This window comes from Ipomoea nil, unplaced genomic scaffold (genome assembly GCF_001879475.1).
Source record: "Ipomoea nil cultivar Tokyo-kokei standard unplaced genomic scaffold, Asagao_1.1 scaffold0688, whole genome shotgun sequence".
NCBI classification, from domain to species: domain Eukaryota; kingdom Viridiplantae; phylum Streptophyta; class Magnoliopsida; order Solanales; family Convolvulaceae; genus Ipomoea; species Ipomoea nil.
In genome coordinates this window covers 6645275-6670283 of record NW_017617116.1, presented here as the reverse complement: position 1 = coordinate 6670283, position 25009 = coordinate 6645275, and the positions used below count along the sequence as shown (strand labels likewise).

The window sequence follows — 25009 nt, the reverse complement described above, 5'->3', positions numbered from 1 at the left end:
GATATTATCTAATTTGTTAATTAGATAATATCAAAAGAGTTTGAGCTTATCAAAACTCTATCCTACAGCTATAAATAGGAGCTCTCATTTGAAGCTTATTCAGGGATCACAATAAAAATGTGATCCTGAAAGTAAAAGCCCCTCCTCCAATCCAATCGTGCCTGTTGCCTGTTGATCCAAACCTCCATTGAAGATTAAGCCATTTGAACCCGGAGGCCCTTCAAGAAGAACAAGCTATATATACAAGCCCTTCTTTGAAGATCAAGCCACTTGAAACCCGGAGGCCCTTCAATGGTGGAGTGTTCAAGGCACCAATTGAAGAATCAGAGGATATCCAGAGACATGTACCCACACCGCATTGATACTTGATATGTAAACCAGAACTTTGAATTTCTAAATATATATTCAATTTTCTTTGTTTAAAAATTGGCACGCCCAGTGGGACAGCTCTGCCTCTCATCTCTTCATAGGCACTTTCAACCGGTATGGGGGCAAACCCCATATGAAATTTGAAATGGAGGAGGCTAAATGATACTCCTTGGCACGAGTTAAAACGGCCTCATATCTTTCAAGGCTCCTTGGCACGAGTTGAAACGGCCTTATATCTTTAAGTTGTAGTGTCGAGACTTTCTTGCACTACATACTTTCAAGTTTTATATGCTCTCAAGTGGTGTACAAGCAAGTCCCGAGGGGGCATTTGTAGACACTTAAATTTTGATAAATATTGATTATTTATTAATATTAGTATATTTGAATATATTTGAAATATTTTGGATAATATTGATATTATCTAATTTGTTAATTAGATAATATCAAAAGAGTTTGAGCTTATCAAAACTCTCTATCCTACAGCTATAAATAGAAGCTCTCATTTCTATGTAATCACACACATCCTAGGAAAAATTCATAGAAGTATCTTAAAGCTTTGAAGCTTATTCAGGGATCACAATAAAAATGTGATCTTGAAAGTAAAAGCCCCTCCTCCAATCCAATCGTGCCTGTTGCCTGTTGATCCAAACCTCCATTGAAGATTAAGCCATTTGAACCCGGAGGCCCTTCAAGAAGAACAAGCTATATATACAAGCCCTTCTTTGAAGATCAAGCCACTTGAAACCCGGAGGCCCTTCAATGGTGGAGTGTTCAAGGCACCAATTGAAGAATCAGAGGATATCCAGAGACATGTACCCACACCGCATTGATACTTGATATGTAAACCAGAACTTTGAATTTCTAAATATATATTCAATTTTCTTTGTTTACAGTCCTTTATATATTCAATTTTCTTTGTTTACAGTCCTTTGCCGAATCACGGCAAGATTTACGCAATGTACACCCAAGATAAGTTAGTAGCTTTGTTTTACTGACAGCCACAAGATGCAGAGTTCGATTCCTACCAAGCCATAAACCATTTAGACAAATCTTAAAGTTTACTTTTTTCAGCCAAGATTTCAGGGCTGAGTGGGCTGTTGGGATTAGAATGGAATGTCTTTTATCTTTTCTGAGTCATACTATTTTGGGTTTGGCTCACAGGCTGATCATGAAGCCTAGCTAAGCTTAGTAGTGGAAGGAAACAATACCCCTATTGGGCTAAATTGTGTAAAGGTAATATCATATCAATGGTCCAATCAATCAGAAAATTGTATGAATCTTGGATTGACATGACAGGTCCAGCACATAGCCCATATTAATGAATCAACAAAAATGGACAAGAAAAAACAGCATAATATATAATGGTGCTAATAAGCTTCAAGTTGTGACTATTATTTCTGGTAACATAAAGTACTCTAAAGATATGCATTCTTATGGAACATCCATGACTTGAATAGATTGCAGCATGTCAGATACAGCGATAACTAGATCACCTGATTTTATCATGCCGCGGGCCTTTAGCAGGGAAAAGGTTTTGTTCAGGTTGGTTTCCATATCGTCGGAGAAATTCACGCGAAAGGGAATCAGACCCCATTGCAGGTTCAGGCGCCTACGCGTGGACGTTGTGTCTGTAAACGCGAATATGGGGCAGTCGGGACGACAGCGTGATAGGAGAGAAGCCATGTGTCCATCCTTGGTGTACACAAAAATAGCATCGACCTCCAAATGGTTAGCTGCAAAATTTGAAGTTAGAACTCAATGAATCACATTATATTTGCGAAGGAATCACGCCACAGAAAGATGGAACGACAAAATTTATTTAAACACGATGACCCTACCCTACCTAGCTTCTCAATTCTCTGGTTATTAGGTTCCTTTGGGGTGACGAGGGAAACCCGCAGCCACTACCTAAAGGTGTGTACTGGGTAAACCGTAAGTCCCGCCTTGTGATCCTAGCCAGCAAAGGACCACAAGGAGGTAAACCAGCCTAGGTTGCCCATAGCTGACCGGCTCAAACCAAGAAGGCTGGGATTCAAACTCAGTTATTAGGTTCCTTTGTAATGCCTGAATGAGACTATTTGACTCATATACGCCTTGCGGTTTCATATTTTTTTGCTAAAAAACCGGTACCCAAAAGTGTGTACTGGGCAAACCGTAAATCCCGCCTTGTGACCCTAGCCAGCAAAGGACTACAAGGAGATAAACCAGCCTAGGTTGCCCATAGCTGACTGGCTCAAACCAAGAAGGCTGGGAATCTGGGATTCAAACTCAGTTATTAGGTTCCTTAGTAATGCCTGAAAGAGACCATTTGATTCATATAAGCCTTGCGGTTTCATATTTTTTTTGCTAAAAAGCCGGTACCCAAAGCTGTGTACTGGGTAAACCGTAAACCCTGCCTTGTGACCCTGACCAGCAAAGGACTACAAGGAGGTAAACCAGCCTAGGTTGCCCATAGCTGACTGGTTCAAACCAAGAAGGTTGGGATTCAAACTCAGTTATTAGGTTCCTTTGTAATGCCTGAAAGAGACTATTTGACTCATATAAGCCTTGCGGTTTCATATTTTTTTTGCTAAAAAGCTGGTACCCAAAGGTGTGTACTGGGTAAACCGTAAACCCTGTCTTGTGACCCTAGCCAGCAAAGGACTACAAGGAGTTAAACCAGTAGCTGACTGGTTCAAACCAAGAAGGTTGGGATTCAAACTCAGTTATTAGGTTCCTTTGTAATGCCTGAAAGAGACTTTCACTCATATAAGCCTTGCAGTTTCATATTTTTTTGCTAAAAAGCCGGTACCTAATTGAACACAAGCCTCTTTAAAGAAAGCTCCATTAAAGAAACAGATTTCTTACCCATCTTGGCAGCAGAATTGCAAATCTCTTCTGATATTCTATCTCCAAATGAAGATGCAATAGACGGGAATTCTATGGCCTCGTGTTGTTTCTTTTCTCTCCACTGCCTCTCGATTCTCAAACTAACAGTCCTTACGACAGCCAATGCTTTGTCGGGATACTGGCCCATTGCCGACTCGCCAGAGAGCATCAAGGCATCCGCCCTTTGCCTAACCGCTTCCGAAACATCAGCCACTTCGGCCCTCGTAGGAATAGGGTATTCTATCATAGAATCGAGCAACTGAGAAGCAACGATAACGGGCTTATTTAACTGCCTGCAAATCCGAACAATCCTTTGCTGTTGCAACGGAACCTGTTCCAATGGGATCTGAGCACCGAGATCTCCTCTCGCCACCATAGCTCCATCTGATGCCTGAACTATTTCCTCCAAGTTTTTCAACGAGTCAACGCTCTCTATCTTCGCAATAACAGCAATATCACTGCAAGCATCAAGAAAAGGATGAAATAAATTATTCCCGCGATTCTTATAACAAGAAAAGGAAAATGATGCTCACTGACCTATCTCGGGCTCGTGCTTTGATGTAACTTTTAAGATGATTAATGACTTCTGCAGACTTGACAAATGATACCGCAATAAAATCAACACCCTCTGCAACCCCAAAGTCAATGTCTAGCCAATCCTGAGAGCGAGAACACAATTATCCAACAGGATAACTAGATTATTTGAACTTGGTATAGAACATGTGAATTTAGAGTACTGGATTCCGGTAAAAGAACTTATTCAACAGTATAAAAGAAAGGAATTTAGATACTAACCTTTGCAGAAATCGTAGGAAGCATGGCATTACGCTCCCTAACTAGTTTGCCGCCACGCCAAAACGTTAAATTAGCCCGAGGTAATAGAAGTCCGGGATCCGTGCAAATACACTTGACATCTGGACCGATTTTCTCAATCACCTCAAATCTCACCATTCCGCCATCTACTAGCAATTCATCCCCCACTTTCACATCTGAAACAAGATTTAGTCAATACCATCATGATCTTTCTATATATATTACAATTAACCGAACACTACTAATGCTGAGTTAAACAATATGTATGTAATTTTATCCTTGAATCTAAAAACTTCATAAACCTTCAGCAAAACCATCATAGTTCACATTAATGGTGCGCTCGGGCTGATTTGAATCGAATGTCCTAACACTGAATGTCCAAACTTCACCATCCTGCAAAAGAAAGCATATGATTTATTGACTATTGAGGTATGCATTATTCTTAATGGCAGCTAACAACATACTATCAGAAGTAAGAAACAATTCGGGAGCAACTCAAGTCAAGTTGATCAGACAGTTGACTTGATAACCACAAAGTTACAAGTTCGACTCCCAACAAGCGTAATGGCCATTTTGGTTTGAGCTGGTCAGCTACCGACAACCTAAGCTAATTTAGGTCATTATGGTCTTTTGACAGCTAATCGGTCCACTATTAGCAAACTAAGCTAGTTTACTGGTCTTTTGCCATCTAGAATCACAAGGCGAGACTTACCCAATACCCAGTAATAATTCAAGAGAAATCATTATAACATTGCTAAAGATGCAAACTTTTCTCTCAGAAGAGAGAAATTAATCACAGATAAGTTAAAACAAACTGGTAAAATGGTAGTACTAATTAACAATAGAGGAAGAAAAACCTCAGCTTTAGCAGAGGGAGCGCCGCCAAGATCACCCATGTGAATCTCACTGCCTTCAGTGTCCATCATAATGGCGACGGCGAAGCCCTTCTCGTCGTTCAACCGCCGGACCCGATCGATCACCATCCGGTGCCACTCCCGGGTCCCGTGGCACATGTTGATCCGAGCCACGTTCATCCCGCCGACGGCCAACGCCTCGAGCTGCTCGAACCCGCAGGTGGCGGGCCCAATGGTGCACACCAGCTTAGTCCGCCTCGTGCTCCGGAACCCATTCTCTTTCAGCTCCGCCTCCGTCACCGCGTCCACGTCAATCGCCGCCAGCTCCTGCGTCGCAGCGGATACCGCCCCCGCCCCGCCGGAGCCATTATCCGAGACCAGCACACGGGAGGACCGCAAATCGAGATCTGAATTCGAAGCTCTGACGACGAACGACCGCGCCGGAGCCTTCGCCGGGACCCGGAACCCCCGGGCCGGAGCAAACGACAGAGAAGGCTTGGAAACTGCAAATCCCGGCAGCGATGCAGAAGAGGAGGAGACAAAGAAGTTGAGAGCTCGCGACATTTTGCCCGGAAACCTCAACAACTACCGGTTATCCGGCGGAGTATCTGAGAAACCCAGAAATTGAGCCAATGATGGGAGTTGAAACGACAGAGAAAAATGCGGGGCTGAGATGGCGAACTCAAGGCAAGAAAAAGGGGGGGGACGTGAGTGTCAATGTTCGACAATTTTGAGGTTCTTCTTCCCCAACCAGCGGAGTATACTATGCTTTCAGCGACATTGATAGTTGATACTGTTGGGAATGTGATCTGTCATCAAATCCAAGAGTGATTAACATTTAACAATGGATTATTGGAATCTGTCAAACAAGAAAGGATACAAAATGTCAAAGGAAATTTGCTTAATTCAAGATTAAAAATTAATCATGGCCTAAAATTAAAAACTTTTATCTTTATGACTTTCTCCAATTATTAAATTGGGCCTCAAAAGCCCATTTAGGCAATTTTACAAAAATCCCAACAAATGACACAATTTTAGAGTAAAGATGACAAATGGGCCATGTTGAGCTAAAAATCTAAAAATACAAATGAGTCGAGTGGCTTGTGAGTTGTTCGGTTAAAATTTAATTTAAGTACAATCAAATTTAAATTTGGGTTCGAGTTTAAATTTGTTGTCTTGTGACACGAAACAGTTCGTGAGCTTTATACGGAGTATATAGTTTGAACACGAATTTAATTCGAGTCTATTAAACCAAGTTCAATTTTTTTAAAAGTTAACAAGTCAAACTCAAGTCACTATAGCTATTTTAACCTAACTTGTTTACACCGGTAAGTTAAGCCCATGTAAATTGTTATAGTATCAATCTAAGCCAACACACGATGAGTCAAGCTAGGCTGATCCATAGACATTTTATTAGCTTGTCACTTATAGTTGGAGATTACAAGATGTAAAATCAAAATGTTGTGCTCGGGAGTTTAAACTTCAATTTACATAAAAGTTCGCAATTGCTATTTGAAGGTGTGCTAATCATAGCAAACAAATAATCATAAGGAAGTAAACCAATTAAAACTGTTCATATCTGGGCGACTCAAATGAAGAAGACAATAGACAACTCCCAGTGAAATAAAAAATGAAAATTTGTGACAATCGATGGTGTATTTGGTTGATGGGTTTTGCTCACAGGAATGAGTATGAAAGTGATTATTATTGTTTGGTAGATAGGTTTTTATAACACTACTATGGGTTTCGAATACCCCATTTATTGAAAAACTCATTACCAAATAAAATAAGGGTTGTATTCCCTTATTCTTTATCAGGCACTACTATTAGTAACAATTTTCATTTCACCCTACTACCAAACATGCTAAATACTTTCACCAAAACCCATTACTATTACCAAATATTTTATACTCATTCCGATTCTGATTTCTAAGTGCGAACCAAACACACCCCGAATTATCGACTACCTTGGCTATAATTGTCTCGAGATTTGAACTTATATTAATGCAACAAGGTTGTCTTGTCAATTTTTTTTTTTTTTCTTTTAATGCTACCTCTCATTTGGGGACTACAGCTAAATAGCTCAACCAAACGGCCTTTGGCTGTCAAAATTTGATTAAATTAGCGTTATGTTGCAAATTTAAAAAATCAAAATGTCATGGAAAGGAATAAAGTACCACAAAAGTTAAGGCACTAATGAGTAATGAAGCATTAACTTTATCCCCAAAAAAAGGGGTTTCCAAGTTCAACCCTCTTCATTTCCGGGTTCCGCATCGGATCGAGCTATCACAGTCGTGATCATCCGTACTTACCCGAATCGAAGATCCGAATTAATCTCGATCGTGAATTAGGAAATCAATTGTGTCATCTGTGAAATTGGCGGTGTTTTGAAAATAAACGTCGACTATGGGGGCTTTCTTATCGAGGTTCTGGTTCATGCTATTTCCGGCCAAGGAGTACAAGATCGTGGTGGTCGGACTGGACAACGCCGGAAAAACGACGACGCTTTACAAGTTGCACTTGGGAGAGGTGGTCACTACTCATCCTACTGTTGGCAGTAATGTTGAGGAGCTCGTTTACAAGAACATTCGTTTTGAGGTTCGGATCTAATTTTTCTCGATTATTTTATGTGGACTCTAATTTTTTATTTTTTTTTCCAGTTAAAGATTGTAACTTTGATCATTGCTTATTTTCTATTTGCTCAAATTGAAGCTTTTTTTTTTGGGGAAGTAACCAATAGCATACAAAATGTTGAAATGGATCTTTTACCTATTAGAAGAAGAATTATTATAGTCATGTTTGACCTTCAGCTGTTGTTTATGAAGTTTCAGATCAAAATCATAAGGCATTATCGTGAAGTTTGGTGTGTGATCATGGTGGCAAATGTTTTGTGTTTGTGTATGTGTGTGTATCTATACATAATATCAAGAAAGAGATGACATGAGATCATCAAGATGACTGAATATGAAGCTTCTTACCAATTCCTAGTATTAGCAAGACTTATAGACTTATAGATTGTATTTGTAGTTATTTTAGAAGGGTTTTTTTTTTTTTGGGTGATATTTTAGAAGGGTTTTTTTTTTTTTTTTGGGGTGATATTTTAGAAGGGTTATTAATGAAAGATATATCATGATAGGAATTCATGCTGGGATGAGTTGCCAAATTCTTTATGTGTCCTTAGCCATTATAGCTACAAGATATTGCCCATTTACGTGTGGGACACTGCAGCTATCTTTCTCGTGGGCTAACTAATGCGTTGTTATTGTATGCCAATTGCTAATCTTTTATATAAGAGGCATGATTGTATAGACTGCAGGGTGTAGTTGGTTGTGTTTTAAGTCTCAAGATAGTAAATCAAAGCTGGGATAGAGCCTAAGAGGCCTAAGGTGTTCAGTTTATATCTAGAACATAGGAGTCTTTATCAAGGATAAGGCATCATTACATAGGTATTGGTTAACAAAATGAGATATTGGGGAAATATAAACAATCAAGGATGGCTTATAGTTATCACTGCCCTGCAAAATGGGACTGGTCATTGAACTTCATGGTTTTGGACACCAGGTTTCTGTGTAACCTTCTGGTAGTTTTATAGCTATCACTGCCCTGCAAATTTTAAGTGAATTTCAATGGTCTCATTGTTCAAGAGAGGCCAGGAATGGTAAATCAGCATGCACAATTAGCCTTTTTAATGAAATATCTCTTGTTTTTAAGATTAGGAGAACCTAACGGTTAATTTTGTTGATGACTATTGACTATAAAGTGAAAATAGAGCATTGTGCATTTTTGATGCAAAATTGGGTGAGTCACTAACCCCCAGGGATGTGATAAGTTATGATGAGCCTTGGACATGAATATACTTCTCAAGTTTTCTGCTTGATATCTTTCTAACAACCTTATTCAAATGAAGATTTATATTGCTGCTATTCCCTAGTGTTCTGAGTTTTGGGAAGAGAAGTACTAGAAGCAATATCATTGATGGTCTGAGTGATGACAAAATCAAATTTGAACATCTGCCTGTTTCTCCATATTGTTTTATTTACATGAATCATAAGCTAATGCCAGCAGTACTGTGTTGGTCGCGACTTCACTTGCGCCTAAACCTTGGATTGGAAACTTTAATGATGAATTTATGCAAATATTACTAGCCCAGCTAACCAAAGGATAGAGTGTGACTTTCAGGTGAAAATGCTAGTGTTCACTGTTCATGAAAATGAGTTAATATTTCCTTTTTCCTTGTATCTAAGCAGAAGATCATGAAGAATATTATTATGCTAGTTGGACATGTGTTGAAAAGTCTGTATTAGCCAAACTTTCATGCATCTATAGGATATAGGCGGCACCATTGCTTATTTGAGCTTATCTACTGCCACAAACACTTACACAGTTATACTTGCATTTCCTGTGCTTGGATAGGCTTATGACTTTTAGAAATTATGTTTTGAGCTTATTTCTATACACTATTTCAAAGTGCTATCAGAATAAGCTGATGAACATCTTTATCAGAAGCCAATTCAAATATGCCAAATCTAATTAAGCTATGTAAGCTTATTTCATCTAGCTTATAGAGATTAGAGAAATGCTGACAAAAGCTAATTATTATTACCTGGCCATAATATTGTGTGTCCTCACTTCACTTTCAATCTCTACACCTTTTGGTGGTTTCTAGATTTAGTTTCTACTTTTACCAAGATACTGGTGTATGCTGTAAACATAATAAAACTCTACATCTTCTTCGCTTTTCTTAACTTTGTAGAAAATTCAGTTTTATATAGTATACCATTTTATTTTGGAATTTTGTTGATCTTTAAAGATGACAACTTGACAGGACCTTCTGTCAAGATCTTGTCTACTTGAGGTTTCAACTGATCTAATGAAATTGCTAATGTTCTCTCTCAGGTCTGGGATCTTGGTGGACAGGATAGGCTTAGGACTTCATGGGCAACATACTACCGCGGAACTCATGCTGTTATTGTAGTTATAGACAGCACTGACAGAGCCCGGATCTCGACTATGAAGGACGAACTGTTCAAGCTGCTCCCTCATGATGATTTGCAAACTGCTGTTGTGCTCATATACGCGAACAAACAGGATCTTAAAGATGCCATGACTCCTGCGGAGATCACTGATGCCCTCTCCCTTCACAGCATTAAGAACCACGATTGGCATATCCAGGCCTGCTCTGCCCTCACCGGCGATGGTCTGTATGATGGTTTGGGATGGATTGCACAGCGAGTCACCGGGAAAGCTACAAGCTAGAAGAAGAAGTGTTCACTGCGAAATGTTTCTGGTGTTTCATGGTTGGTTTAAAGGCTTGATGTAAAATGCCATTTGTGTAATGATACAAGCACTGAGATTGAATGTATTCCTACACTCTTTTACTTTTGCATCTTTTATTTCACCACAATCTGATTGTGTAAAGCTGTGATGACAACAAGGTTACTAATGGAAGCACACTTTACATTTGACTTGGTTTCCTTGTCCTTTTACTCCCATATTGTTTCAATAGAAGGTCATTTCAATATCTTGTCAATGCCTTTTAATAGCTTTGAGCAAACTGTTAGTGCAACTGTAACTGCAGAATGCTTAATTATGTACTACAAAATTAAGGGGAAAGATGGGAGTTTGGGATTCTGGAATTTCATCTCCCTGATAAGCAAAAGAGAGGAAGAAATACAAAGAAAATCAAATTTTCTGCACATCGAAACAATTCTCAGTTCACACTTTACATCTATCTGTAAGGCAACGTGATTTGAATAGACTCTCCAATAAATGGCGAAATTTCTAATCAGCCATGAATGATCAAAGTATCCAGCACCGGCAACCAGATGCATCTGCTGGTCCTTCAAACCACCGATCCCAGAGTGGGTTCGTAGGACCTGTAGTTCTGGCGGAAAAAAGTTGAAACAACTTCTTTAGCGTGGGATTGGTGAGAAGAGACACAAACTTAACACGGGAAGAGTATTCTTACTCGGGAAGCAGTGGATCCGGTCTTGTTTCCACATTACACAACATTCTAGTATCCAAGTAAAACGATAAAGTTAGATAAATCATAGTACCCAGTTATTGAACATGCACTGATCATCTAATATTATCCTCGTACTTACTCCTTGCAAACAGCCGAAGCCTTTTCCATTTTGTCGACCTGTTCCAGTTCCTCCTGGACAAGTTAACATCATCAGAAGAAATCGGAACAAATTTATCACCCAATAAGATTTAAGGAAATGATTATAGGTTTAATCCATAGGAGCTTTTTTATGTTCCTGCAATCCTAGCTTTCATTCTCTTCCCTCTCAGACATTCCTATCGTCAAAACTTACAGACCCTCGGGAAGGATTATTTCCCTTTTTGGTCCCTATGCTTAAACCCGAACTACAAAACTGCACGTGCATTGTTCCTCTTCTGTTCAAAGCTACCCTCGGTTTATCCTTGCATCACTAATGCCTTCAACATCTAGTAGAAAGCACATTTTAGCACTTGAACGAGCCACCACACATGTAGCCTAGATTCAACAAAATACCCATTTTTGGTCCCTATTCTCTCTTTGCTCTCAGATGCATCTTCCATGGCATTGTAGTTTTCTATTGCTGTACAAATTCTAAATACTCCTCTCTCTTCCAGATCAAATTAGTATTGTTTTTTATGCTCCTAAAGGCCAATCAATCTAACTCAAGAAGGGTAATGGACTTACCATGAAAGGCAAGCAAGTATCAAGGGAATATAAACTTAATTACGGGCAACACCAGCTAAGTTGGTCTGACTATAATGTTACAAGTTTGCCTCTACACGGGAGTGGCCTATAAACAGGCAACAGGCAACCTAGGTTCGTTTACCTCCTTTAGTTTCCCTTAATATATATAAACTTAATTCCCAATTTTTTAAAGCTATTTCAGTCATTTCTTCTCAGTTTTCACAATATATATAGATTCAAATAACCCAGAAGAATGGCAATGGCATACAAGTTGAAGAATTATAGCAGAAAAGTTTCTAAATAAAAAAAATCAAAACTTTGAAGGTCAAAAGAGAGGCTGACCTCCAAGAAGCGAGCTTCTTGTTCTAGCTGCTTCAATTCAGCTGAAATCCGATGCTTCCCTCTGGTATCAGCCGCCGATCGCATCTGCTGGTCGGAAGATTCCATCTTTTGTCCTCTCAACAACTTCAAATTCCTCAAAAACACAAAACCATGAACCAGCAACCAGCTGCACTATGTTCTCAAAGACAAAAGAAACATGCCATTCCAGCAAAGATTTGCGCTGCTGCTATATCATTGGAGATTAGTTTTGTCTGAACTGCCCAGGCAAAATTTGCTGGTGGAGAGAGAAATTAGAGAGAGAGAGAGAGAGAGAAGGGGGTGGCCCAGTGGTGGTGGTAGGATTTGTGAGTTGTGAGAAATGGCGTAGTAAAGTTTGGTTGTTTGTGGACGGACACTTTCAAAGGGAAAAAGAAAAGGGGAAAGGTGGCTCTCTTTTGTCCCCCTTTTCCTTTTTGTTTTTCCCACTTTGTTTGCCACATTTGCAGTCTTTCATACAGTGAGTGACTGCTTCTTAAAAAACCAGACCACCTCATACTCCCAAAGGTGTGACTGAATGAGCATAGAATCCTCATAAGTTTTCAAAATAATGCAATCAAACAATATTAATAGATTAAAATTTAATAACACTGTATTATATTATATGTTTGGACTTAAAAACACAGTATATATTTTAAAAGTTTACAATTTTAATACTAAAACTACATAATTTATGATCAGAGTCACTTTACAAGGTAAAGCTGGTCCATGGTATAACAACTCCCACATTTTCCATGGGTTATAAATAGTAGTCTGGATGCCAAGAATGCCATTGGGTTGTTTGAATGGGAATGGGCCTTGGGAAGGAAGAAAGTTGGTCCAATATTATATGTAATCACCACTAAGCTCTATCCATGATTATAATCATAATAGCAGACAGTAAATTTATATTCCAGCTGGACATGGAAGAGTCCTGCATGGCATCCAAGTGTCCCCCACATAAACACTACGTGTCACCACCTCCTCTATCCACATGTCAAACCAGGCAAACCACCCCCTCCCTCCCCCATTATATGCCCTCTCAAATCCCCTCTGGTTTTCAACCTCCTTCAATTCCCACTGCCATGAATAAAGCAGTTCCACTTCTCTATCCATCAAGAAACACAGCAACGAGACTACTTCCACTTCTGTCACTTAATGCACTCAACAGAAACCGTCTAGCAACCATGACCGGCGGCGCATCGTCCGATAAGCCCCCACCGGAGTTCCCCGCGGCGCCGCCTCCGGATAAGGACCCAGAGTCGCCTGAAGCCCCTAGCGTCCCCGATTCCGACCGGACTCCGTCGGAGATCCCTTCTGACACGCAGCCACGGGAGAGTGTGCCGCGGCACGACCCTTACGTAGCCGGCCCCGAATCGCCTAATCCTCGGCAACAACAGAGCAGAGTGGTTCAGCCCCACGGCGCTAAAGTCCAGACTCCCATCCCGCCGGAGCCGGAACATGTAACCTCAGCTTAACATAAAGTACTATGATCGAGTCAAACATTAGAATTTTAAAAATGTAACCTTAGATTTAGTTATCATCCTAATTAATAAAAGAGTTGTATTATATATATATACTACAATATAATAGTGTCACTACTATTCAAAAAAAGTTTTAAATTTGATACTTAATTATACAATTAACTTAATAAATATAACTCGATCTATAGAGTTTGATGTAATTTAACGGATACTATATAAGCAACCTACTATATTGATTTACCTTCCCAGTGCACAAGTAAAACGAGGGTGGCTGTACGTATATATTGGGGAATAATAACGTTGCTGCCCATTGTCAAAATTGGATTATTTAATTTGCAATTTTCCATATCTTTATGTCATTTTACGAGGTCAGTGGTCGTGCCGCGTTGTTCGTTTTCAAGACTCATGGAGTCGTACGTGGTAATTACATCGTAAATGTTTTTCCATATGAAATCAAGAATAAGAGACACATGTCCCATGACCTTATAATTTATTTATTAGACTTATCATGTACTAATTTGGTACTCAATATTATTTTGAAGTCGATATAAACAAAATTTATTTTAATTTTCAACAATTACGATTATAATTATTGAAAACATGCCGCTAGAAACTACGTACATGACTAGCTAAGAGCTCATATGTATAAAAATATTATATTTTAACTAAAATTATATTACACATTTCATGTGAAACGGTCTCACGAATCACCAACTTTCTAAATTAATATTTATATCTTAAGAATTTTTCTCCTTCCGATCATCTTATGGTGTCTTTATAAAACGTGTGACTACATTTAATTTGGATAATCGAAGACTAGCCTGCCAATTATGACTACAAGGTCAATTTAGAATATAATTATTTAATTGATGCAAGACTTGTCAAAGATGCCCTTCCAAACTTCATATAATATACTTTTCTATCTCATTTTACATATCATGTTTATTATTCATTAGTCAAAATAATTTTTCTTATTTTAATTTTATTTTAGCATTTTTATGTGGCAATGAGTCACAAAACCGTGTTTAAGTCCTCATTTTACATATCATATTTATTATTCATTAGTCAAAATAATTCTTGTTATTTTACTTTTATTTAGCATTTTTATGTGGCAAAGAATTCAAAATCGTGTTTAACATCGATCTTATGCTTTTATTCAACATTTTTTTTTTTTGCGCAATGAATTGCATAGCCGAGGCTAACATCTTACCATTGAAAGGTAACGCTGACTACTATACAAGTATATATAAGAAAATAAAATGACAGTCTTTGTTACTAGTTGTAGCTTTTGACATAATGGTGGCAAGAAGGTGATTGTTGAGCGAAGATCGGTTGAGTCAGGAAGCGTCTTTGCTACTAGCTGTACTTTAATTTCTTGATTCGAACCGATCAATTATGTTGTGAATTTCATTGGTTTATCCAAATATTCTCTTCATCATGTGTTGGCCACAGCTTGATACGCCCAATAGGGCCACATTCTTTTTGAGGTGTGGCTGGGTTGTGGTTACAAGACGGACACTCCTCACTACCTTTACAATCAGCGTTTGTATTGCATATCTGATTGCAGGAGTTGAGCGGCGGCGCGTCGGAGGTGGTGGCGGCGCTGCCGAGCTCAAGCTCAGCCATGTCTTCAGCTTCGATGTTTGAGCATAGTATTGAAGCTGCATGAAGAAGTAAATATATATAAAAATAATTGGAGATGAAAGATTAATTGAGAGAGTAAGAGAGAGAGACTCACAAGATGAAGAACACAGCAGGATGGCTAGAAATGCTAGCATGAATGGAGCCCTACTTTTCTTTTCCATCTCTAATGATCAGTAAACAACTACAAATTGGTTTTCATAACTAATGGTTCTTGAGATTTATAGGTACAACGTTGGGTCATATGTTGGTCAAATACGTATCCCAAAATTTAAAAAAAAAAATTAAAAAGGAGAGAGAATGAACATGACTTATCAAATAACGAAATGTGTCTATTCTTACAAATATTATTTCTGACTATAAACCAAACGTGCTACTAGAGATTTAATTGACACTTCTTTAATTTAACGTCACAAATCAAATCAAATACAACGTAACTTACTACTATACCTTAAAAACAACACCACAAACTAACAATCAAAGAACTCGTCAAGATTTTCATTATATGTAACCTTATTAGTTCTCTAGCCAGCACAACCTATATGACCAAAGTATTCTCCGGATGAGTCACAGGCAATTCAAGGAGTGAAACATCGTCTGGTGGAGCACCACATCTTTTCTGTTCATTAGGGAAGCCAACTTTGTTACACGAGGGACAACTACTCCGACAATTTTTGGTTTGACATTGAGCATTGGTGTTGCATGCTATGTTGCACTTCTTAGTCCTGCAAGCATCAACCTGTCCATCGTCTGAGATAGTGGTGGTAGTGGTAATAGTGGTGCCCTCGAGCTCAAGCTCAACCACACTTTCAGCTTCTTTAGTGTTTGAACATGATATTAAAGCTGCATGAAATGAATAAACAAGCTCAAATCAAGATAAAACTAGTGAGACAAATCCATAAAAAAAAAAAAGAGGAATAAACATGTGATTATAGAGAAAACCATATTCTTGTGTATTAAATACATGTTTGGGAGAGAGAGAGGGAGAGAGATAGAGAGAGAAAGAGAGACTCACAAGATGATGAACAAAGTAGGATGACTAGAAGAGCTACCATGAAAGAAGCCTTTTGCTTTTCCATCTTTGGAGCTAAGCTGCTATACCTAAACAACTAATTAATGTACATAGAATTGTATTGGTCGCCTGGTCGGAGATATATTTATAGGAGAAGTCCTAAAGAGTGGGATATAGTTCTAGTGGTGTCTGAGCTGTCACACGTGAGTGGATGATGTCCTTACCCAATAAAATATCATTCCTCAAATGTAAGTATTTTGGATACTTCATTACAATCCAACAATAAACTGGACTAGGATTTGTCAGAGTGAATTTAAAGTTTTTTTTGCTTCTCAAAAGACCGGGTCAAATGTCAATGCGCACAAGGGATCTACTTACAACTACTTACTGAACTAATAAGCTAAGTTCGTGTGATTTTTTTTTTCCTAAAAACTTGTTTTGTTTCCCTCTTTTTTCTCTCCTTCCTAAGTGGCCGGACAAAAACTTACAAAAATTTCCAACAAATAGAGATGCTCTTATAGCTCATGCGACTTCTATGATCTTGTCATGAAAACTAGTGAAAAAGATAATTAAATTATTCATGCCATGAAAATGAATGAAAAAGATAAATTTTGAGATATGTTTCAATTGACCTACAAGTCTCCAAATACTTATACATTAATAGCACAATGAATATATGATATTTAAATCCTACACTTGTAATTACTAGGAAAGCAAAAAACTTTCTTTGCAATGTAGTGGGAAGAAGGGCCCTTTAAACTTTAAAGATAACATTAGTGTCAGCTATCATGCATAATTGAATCATTTGATAATAATTCTCCAAAGTGTAATTTAAAAAGAAAACTTCATTGTACGTGCGTGTGTTGGCGTTATGTGGATGGAATAGATTCTTGTTTATTTCATGTGTAAGTGGGATTAACGTAAGTGGACTAGGGTGTTAATTAGTTATCCAATGTGATAACAGGTAGGTTACTCACCTGTTTAATACTTGGTATTGTTTGTAAAGAAATATTGCATGTAACAACTTTTGTACTATACCATATGTCTTCATCTTATTAATTTGATTTCAATCACATGCATGTAATTAATAATTATAAAACCATTGTGTCATTTCGCTTAACGTACCACATATGATTATATAAAGTTTGGTAATAAGGAGCATTCCCAGCTAAATTATATACCCAGCTTTGTAACTACACACGATTCTCAATTTAATTTTTCTGGAAATTGTTTATTGACTTTGTCAACTAAAATTACAAGACGAGTTTCACTCATGTTACATATACGAACAACTTAAGGTCATATTGAGTTCCGACCTTTTTCTGGCCGTCACCAAAAGTGGCTAGGATAATGTATTACTTTTCGGGTGGTAAAAAAATAGATAGAAATTGATGATTTTCAAATAACGTACCACACTCGGGAGGATGTTGAATCCTATTGTATGTAGGATGAAGAGATGGTTAAAGGCACTGCTGCTAATTATAGTTTGTGGTGAATTAGTCCAAAAATTACTGTGTGATTAGTAACTTTGACTGTACAGATGTTAAGATCATAAGATAGGAACATAGGACAACATTCAGGATCTGTTCTTCTTTGCTGATATAAATTTTATATTATATTCCAAATGATCCTCAAGAACAGGTAATATATGCCTGGAAAAGGTTCTGTTTCCCACCTTGAAATTTCAGAAAAATAATGGTTTGATCGGAGGAAGTTTGTCTGATAATCTGAACAATTCCAAGAACCATCAAACCACAAAAGCATATATTTCAACATATCAGAACAATTCCAAGAATCATCACAGCTCTGAAGCATACTATAAATACCACAGCAAAATCCTATCATTTCCCATCCAACAACTGCTCTCTACTCACTTGAAACATAGTATTATTGTTCCCACATCTGTGCACTAATTAAGGTTGTCTGTCTCTAAAGAAACTGAAGAGAAAAATGTCTGTCATCGCATTCACTGAGGAGCACACTTCACCAGTTGCCCCATCAAGAATCTTCAAGGCCTCGATCATCGACTCCCACAACTTGATCCCCAAGCTGATGCCACAGGCAATCAAAAGCATTCAGATTCTCCAAGGCGATGGAGGCGCGGGAACCATCAAGCAAATCAATTTCCCTGAAGGTAGTAGCTTCAAGTCCATCAAGTACCAAATCGATGAGCTCAACGAAGAGACGTTTACCTACAAGTACACGTTGGTTGAAGGCGACGCTTTGATAGACAAGCTCGACAAGATAACTTACGAGGTCCAGTTCGAGAAAACACCCCAAGGTGGCTCCGTCTCTAAGGTGACTAGCAAGTACTACACACAGGGGAGCTTCAATCTTAATGAAGAGGGAATCATGGCTGGTAAAGAGAAGGTGATGGGAATGTACAAAGCTGTGGAAGCCTTTCTCCTTCAAAACCCTGAGGCCTATGCTTAGAATCTCTTTCCACTGTCCTTCACAACATCTATGTTCTCCCTGTGTGTCTGGTTTTTCAATAATGTCTGTCTTTCCCTGAAAAATCTGAGTGAATAAATTATCAAAAATAAAGAAAAAAACATTGTAACGAGTAAATTTTATAATTTATATGCATACAATTTCATTAATAAAATCAGTTTAACTTTATCAAATGTAACGTTACTTTTAATGTTGGGAGTTTCTTAGCAATTGGGGGACCGTGATTTATAGCCTCCACAAATTTTGTTGGGTCGAGATGTGGGTCTTTTGTAGGTAAGAAAAGACTTGATATTGACATGATAAATTAATTTCCTAAATATATATATATATATATACTCTGTGAATAATCAAAGGCCTTTCATTTTCATCCCTTCCTTACAAACCAATTTTCACCTCAAAACCGGGAAGACATTTCACTTCACTATGTTAGCGAACAAAAATGATGTCGTTTTGTGTGTTGCGATTTGTGGCTTCTGTTATCCCAACAATCTCAACATGTGGCAGTGGACAAGAATTCAAGAAATGCTATCGCCACTACCACAACACAGCTCTGGAAACACTCTTCTTCCTGGTTCTTGCAACTATGCCTGTGTATATATATATTAAACTCCGCTAAAAATTCAATCTTTCTTCATTTTACGCAAGTTCCCAATCTTCCATCTGGGGTCATCTTCACAAATTTGAGGAAATTGATTGTGGGATCTCCAAAGCCCTAATTTTTCTGTGTGGGTTTGTTCAGTTCATAGCACATACATGGCTTCTTCAATCCTCAGTGGAGCCGAGAGTTTCAGGCTTAGCAATGGGATTTCAGCCACTGGGTCACATTTTCTTGGCTCAGATTTGATTCTTAAAGCCTTTCCCCAGAAGGGTCATGTGAGTTACCCAAGAAGCTCAACCCAGAGAGGTGTGATGAGGACCAAATGTGCATTATCTTCCTCAAGGCCTGCGTCTCAGCCCAGATTCATACAGCACAAGAAAGAGGCCTTTTGGTTCTACAGATTCCTGTCAATTGTGTATGACCATGTGATAAACCCAGGGCACTGGACTGAGGATATGAGGGATGAGGCTCTTGAGCCAGCAGAGCTTCACAGTAGAGGGCTGAGTGTGGTGGATGTGGGTGGTGGCACTGGCTTCACCACTCTTGGGATTGTTAAGCGTGTTAATCCCAAGAATGTGACCATCATTGATCAGTCCCCTCACCAGCTTGCCAAGGCTAAGCAGAAGGAGGCTCTGAAAGAGTGCAAGATCCTTGAAGGTGATGCTGAGGACCTCCCTTTTCCCACTGATACTTTTGACAGATACATTTCTGCTGGAAGGTAAAGTAAAGCTCCCAACTTTCCTTTTGTTTTTGTTGGTACTAGGTCTTGATTCAGTCTATTATGTTGTTTTTCATTGATTTACTGTGTTTATGTATATATTTTGCCATGTCTCAATATTGGTATAGACTATAGAGTAAGTATAAATAGATAAACTATCATGTTATGCCCGCACAAGCAGCTCAGTTGGTTCTTGGATGGTAGATTGTAGGCAAGGGAAAGATAAACTATAATGTTATCACTGTTTCTTCGTTGTCTTGATAGTTGTGGATGCCATGCTCGATTTCTCATAGACGAGGAGGAATTAAATGTTGCCAAGATTATAATGAAAAATGAGTTATCACTCATACATTGTATTCTATTCATTTGGATACAAATGTACATAGAAGGAGAATTGAGAATCCTCTGTAACTTGAGTCTAATGTTTTTATTGTTTTATCCAGTATCGAGTATTGGCCAGATCCACAGCGGGGTATCAAGGAAGCGTACAGGGTGCTCTGCCAAGGGGGAGTAGCGTGCGTTATTGGTCCCGTGTACCCAACCTTTTGGCTGTCTCGATTCTTTGCTGACATGTGGATGCTCTTTCCGAAAGAAGAAGAGTACATCGAGTGGTTTAAAAAGGCTGGTTTTGTCCAAGTTAAACTCAAGAGGATTGGACCAAAATGGTACCGAGGCGTACGCAGGCATGGCTTGATAATGGGTTGCTCCGTAACAGGTGTGAAGGCTTATTCTGGAGACTCGCCCCTGCAGGTAGAAACACTCATCCCCCGCAGACTTCCTGATTTATTTTCCAAACATATGCTTTCTCTATATGTAGTTATCTGCTTGTTAAGAGTCCCACGTTGATAAAATAAGAGAGAACATATGGGTCATAAGGCCATGGGTTAGACTAGCTAATCGGTTGGATTCAATCTTTTTAGTGTGGTTTGGCCCAGATGCATTATAGCCTGTTGATTGGTTCAGACCTGTGTTTGATACTTTCTTTCTTCCCCGGTTTAACCTTATTTGCCATCTTGCAGATGGGTCCAAAGGCGGAGGACGTGAGCAAGCCCACGAACCCATTTGTTTTCCTTTCACGACTAATCCTCGGGGCAATTGCAGCAACTTACTATGTGCTCGTTCCAATTTACATGTGGATCAAAGATCAAATTGTTCCCAAAGGCCAGCCTATCTGAAGAACCGAAGAAGAAGAAGATGCATCGGATATTCATGTGATTTGTTTCATTACTTCACCCTTCAAATCTGCAGGCACATCTCAAGCTAAGAAATACAGTTTCTGAGAGTGCCAAAACCTGCAAAAGTTGTGGAAGACATGATGGAAGGCTTTGGGTTTTTCTCAATAGTATGTGGCATTAAGACCATTTCTTGTCAGAACCATTAAATCTCTTAGCTTTGCTGTGTAGGTTTGTTTACTGTTTACTTGTAGTTTTGTTGATTGAATGCAGTGATTACCTGAAGTAATCGACATATCATATTCCATCTATGCTTTCCATTGATTAAGATTTTTACTGAAATTAGTAGGAACCGAGATTCGAACCTCTAACCAAGAATCCTGACTTGAAGATTCTTTTGGTTTACGAGGAAGCCAAACTCGCTTTGTGACCTTATTGAATTCAAGATTATGGGTGTTAAAAGTCCTACATCTATAAAATAAGAGAGAATATATATGTGTTTATAAGATCATGGATTAGACTAGCTAATTAGTTGGATTTAATCTTTTATTGTGATTTGGTCTATGTGTATTATAGCCTAATCGAGTGACTTTAGTCTAATTTTAGTTTTTTTGTGATCTTAGTGATTTCAAGATTCTTTTATCCCTGAAATACTAAAAGTGGTAAGAAATTCAAAATTGAAAGACAAATAGTGAAAAGATATAGCCAAACACTATTGGTGGAATACCACAAAAGTTTTTTTTTTTTTTTTTTTTTTGTTTTTTAAACTAAAATATTTATTCAAAATAAAATGAATATAAATATCAATTGAAATGAAAATAAAGTAGGGTGTAAAAATTCAAAAAGGCTTAATTTGGATTTTTTTTTTCTTTTTTGAAGCATAAATAAGGATTTAAATGTTGGAGCAAAACAACATTTTTCCGACAAGAATTGGTCAATGTTTCCAGCTGGACGCTTGTGTATTCCAACAGTATAACTTAGATACGAGCTGTACTGGCCGACCATTTGTTCATTTTTCCCCCCACATAATTCATATTTTACAATAATTTCTAGTTTTTCATATTTTACATATTTATGAGTTCTGTAATAAATCTGTATATCTATTTATCACTTAATTAAGGAATTGTGTGTGAACATATATTTTTTGCTGTAACCACTCCCGAGTGTATGTATTGGATGGGTAAACTCTTATTCTACGTAATAACTTGCAAATTACACAGAAGAGGTAAATTACAATAAGAAGATTTTGTGCATGAGGTTCGATCGGGAGGATGTTGGTAAGAAACAAATTCGTGACGTTCAAGTATGAGAGTCATGTTCTATTTCAGTACAAAATTTTGGGTGACAAGGGAAACCGGCTGAATCCACTACTTGAAAATGTGCACTGGGAAAATTTTGTTCTTGTGTAATAGCCTAGAAATTATACAAGAGACATAAATCAAATTAAGAAAATCATGTATAACGAATTTGAGCAAGAGGGTAATGTGAACATATATTTGTACGTGGAGGATGATTGTATAGTAATTGAGGAAACCATTATTATCTAAAATAAATAAATAATACTTGTGTTATTTACACGCTTATATTTGTTATATTTATATATATCTCTTGTGTTTTGTAACTTACATTATTTCAAGTAGTGTTTCAAATAAAATAAAAACTTATGTGAGACTTAATTTCTGTTATAATAATAATATTATTATTATATTAAACCAAGTAAGATGAGTTAGTTGGTTAAAAATAATGGGAGTAATTATAGGTGCAGTACATGGCCATGATGTTAGCTTTACATGGAGCATTAATTCCTTAATTTTAGCATTTGAATTATCTTATCTAGTATAAATAGATTTGTTATTCAAGCATTTCTAATCATCAATTCAAAGAGTTATTTTTCCCCTCTCTCTCTTCTCAATATATAAATATAATATATAAATATATTATATTTAATATATATTATAGATATATTATATTATATTTAATATATATTATATTAAATATATTATATTTAATATATCTAACATTTGGTATCAGAGCCAGTCAACCTTTCAACCCCGAGGTATTTTTCATAGTGAATTATGGCCACAAATTTCAATATTGTATGGTCGGGTCCCAAATTGGACGGGAACCTCGATTACAATTATTGGCAAATTATGATGTCCACACATTTGCAAGCTCAAAATCTTTGGAGCTTTGTTGATCCCGGTCTACCCGAAGGAGCTGATGCAGGCGCTATACGGCGAGATAAATTGGCCTTGGGTCAGATTCACCAAGGTGTTCATTATTCCATTTTTGGGCAATTAGCTCGTGCTCAAACAGCAAAACAAGCTTGTGACATCTTAAAGGTGTCACACAAAGGAGTCGATCGGGCACAGAAGTCTAAGTTGCAGTCGTTGAGAAGGTTGTACGATAATTGTGAGATGACCTCTACAGAAACAGTAGATGCGTATTTCACTCGTCTTATTGATATGGTGAATAAGATGAGGCTATATGGAGATACGATTGAAGATGGTGCAGTGGTTGAAAAAGTTCTTCGAACTATGCCGATGAAGTATGACCATGTGGTGGCTTCAATAACAGTCACACAAAACCGAGCTCTTATCAATTGCAGAGCTGAAAGGTATGGTAGAAAGTCATATTGACAGGATTGCGTCAAAATCGGAACCACTAGCAGAAGAAGCTTTGAAGAGTCAAGTCACCCTTAATGTGACTGACACTAATCAAAGAGGTGGAGGATCTGGTAGAGGTCGTGGAAGAGGAAGAGGAGGTTCTAGTGGAAGAGGTCGTGGTAACTTCAACCAAGGAGGAGGACGTGGTAACTCCAACCAAGGAAGAGGTGGAGGTAATACCAAACAAGGTAAATTTCCATTTCATTGCTACAATTGTGGCAAGTATGGGCACAAGATTGCAGATTGTTGGTATAATGAGGACAACAATCGTGGAAATCAAGCAAACATTGCTGAAAACACTGCTGAAAAGTCTGGTGAGAGTTCTGAAACTTTACTTTTAGCCAGCGATAGTTTTTCTGCAGATAAGAACATATGGTTCTTGGATACTGGGTGTAGTAACCATATGTGTGGGAAGAAAGAATTGTTTTCTGAACTGGATGAATCAGTCCGGTCTGAAGTAACGTTTGGCAATAAGTCAAAGGTGCCAATTTTGGGAAAAGGTAAAATCTCTATTCAGTTGAAGGATGGTACTCACAATTTTATATCCGATGTGTTCTATGTTCCTGAACTACACCAAAATTTGTTGAGTATGGGTCAGTTGTCAGAAAAAGGATATAAGATACATATTGCTCAGGGGTGTTGTACCATTGCAGATGCTAAAGGAGTTTTGATTGCAAAGGTAAATATGTCCCAAAATCGACTATTTCCTTTGAAAATTAAGCATACTCTCCTTGCTTGCTTTAATTCTGAAGTTTGTGATGATAATTGGTTATGGCATATGCGGTTTGGACATTTTCATTTTTCTGGGTTAAACTATCTTGCGAGAAAGGAACTTGTTTCTAATTTACCTGTTGTGAATGTCCCTAATCGTATCTGTGAGATTTGTGTGATTGGGAAGAAGCATAGAGATCCCTTTCCCGTGGGCAAGTCAAGGAGAGCCACAAAACAGTTGGAGATTGTTCACTCAGACCTGTGTTCGTTGGAGGTTCCCTCATATGGAGGTTGTAAGTACTTTATTACTTTCATTGATGATTTCAGTAGGAAAACATGGGTTTACTTTCTGAAGCAAAAGTCTGAAGCATGTGATGTTCTCAAACAATTTAAGGCTTTTGTTGAAAAGCAGAGTGGTTATGAAATTAAAATCTTGAGATCTGATAGAGGTACAGAATATATTGCTTGTGATAATTTTCTGAAAGAAAAGGGTATTCAGCACCAAATGACAGCTAGATACACTCCACAACAAAACGGAGTGGCTGAGAGGAAGAATAGGTCAATCATGGATATGGTGAGGTGCATGTTGAAATCCAAGGATCTGCCT

General features: G+C 38.0%; 8 protein-coding genes across 9 annotated transcripts; 4 read left to right on the top strand and 4 right to left on the bottom strand.

Annotated features, from left to right (window-relative positions):
• Window positions 1-1592: 1592 nt before the first annotated feature.
• Window positions 1593-5735, bottom strand: LOC109176205 (pyruvate kinase isozyme A, chloroplastic-like). 2 transcript variants are annotated; one of them, XM_019325660.1, is made up of 7 exons: window positions 5538-5735; window positions 4908-5489; window positions 4353-4443; window positions 4033-4226; window positions 3775-3896; window positions 3217-3695; window positions 1593-2102 (listed from the first exon to the last, which is right to left on the bottom strand). In XM_019325660.1, exons 2-7 carry the CDS (start codon window positions 5466-5468, stop codon window positions 1801-1803), a joined length of 1749 nt encoding a protein of 582 aa, XP_019181205.1. In that variant the 5' UTR covers window positions 5469-5489; window positions 5538-5735; the 3' UTR covers window positions 1593-1800. The 2 variants fall into 2 exon arrangements, with proteins under 2 accessions (XP_019181205.1, XP_019181206.1); XM_019325661.1 differs by having other exon boundaries at window positions 4908-5735.
• A 1375-nt stretch (window positions 5736-7110) lies between these two features.
• LOC109176120 (ADP-ribosylation factor-like protein 5) lies at window positions 7111-10376 on the top strand. The gene is made up of 2 exons (XM_019325550.1): window positions 7111-7502; window positions 9801-10376. Exons 1-2 carry the CDS (start codon window positions 7311-7313, stop codon window positions 10158-10160), a joined length of 552 nt encoding a protein of 183 aa, XP_019181095.1. The 5' UTR covers window positions 7111-7310; the 3' UTR covers window positions 10161-10376.
• Window positions 10377-10476: 100 nt separating this feature from the next.
• Window positions 10477-12375, bottom strand: LOC109176121 (guanine nucleotide-binding protein subunit gamma 2-like). The gene is made up of 4 exons (XM_019325551.1): window positions 11935-12375; window positions 11009-11061; window positions 10873-10917; window positions 10477-10788 (listed from the first exon to the last, which is right to left on the bottom strand). The coding sequence occupies exons 1-4, from the start codon at window positions 12037-12039 to the stop codon at window positions 10704-10706; spliced, it is 288 nt and encodes a 95-aa protein (XP_019181096.1). The 5' UTR covers window positions 12040-12375; the 3' UTR covers window positions 10477-10703.
• Window positions 12376-12872: 497 nt separating this feature from the next.
• LOC109175462 (pollen-specific leucine-rich repeat extensin-like protein 1) lies at window positions 12873-13427 on the top strand. Its single transcript, XM_019324720.1, has one exon. The coding sequence runs from the start codon at window positions 12873-12875 to the stop codon at window positions 13425-13427; it is 555 nt and encodes a 184-aa protein (XP_019180265.1).
• A 1384-nt stretch (window positions 13428-14811) lies between these two features.
• Window positions 14812-15329, bottom strand: LOC109175355. Its single transcript, XM_019324614.1, has 2 exons — window positions 15172-15329; window positions 14812-15094 (listed from the first exon to the last, which is right to left on the bottom strand). The coding sequence occupies exons 1-2, from the start codon at window positions 15236-15238 to the stop codon at window positions 14841-14843; spliced, it is 321 nt and encodes a 106-aa protein (XP_019180159.1). The 5' UTR covers window positions 15239-15329; the 3' UTR covers window positions 14812-14840.
• Window positions 15330-15436: 107 nt separating this feature from the next.
• Window positions 15437-16217, bottom strand: LOC109175354. The gene is made up of 2 exons (XM_019324613.1): window positions 16090-16217; window positions 15437-15917 (listed from the first exon to the last, which is right to left on the bottom strand). The coding sequence occupies exons 1-2, from the start codon at window positions 16151-16153 to the stop codon at window positions 15613-15615; spliced, it is 369 nt and encodes a 122-aa protein (XP_019180158.1). The 5' UTR covers window positions 16154-16217; the 3' UTR covers window positions 15437-15612.
• Window positions 16218-17842: 1625 nt separating this feature from the next.
• On the top strand, window positions 17843-18626 carry LOC109175540 (major allergen Pru ar 1-like). Its single transcript, XM_019324807.1, has one exon. It carries the CDS (start codon window positions 18037-18039, stop codon window positions 18517-18519), a length of 483 nt encoding a protein of 160 aa, XP_019180352.1. The 5' UTR covers window positions 17843-18036; the 3' UTR covers window positions 18520-18626.
• A 421-nt stretch (window positions 18627-19047) lies between these two features.
• Window positions 19048-21353, top strand: LOC109176188 (2-methyl-6-phytyl-1,4-hydroquinone methyltransferase 1, chloroplastic-like). The gene is made up of 3 exons (XM_019325632.1): window positions 19048-19853; window positions 20297-20603; window positions 20873-21353. Exons 1-3 carry the CDS (start codon window positions 19291-19293, stop codon window positions 21026-21028), a joined length of 1026 nt encoding a protein of 341 aa, XP_019181177.1. The 5' UTR covers window positions 19048-19290; the 3' UTR covers window positions 21029-21353.
• Window positions 21354-25009: the final 3656 nt, after the last annotated feature.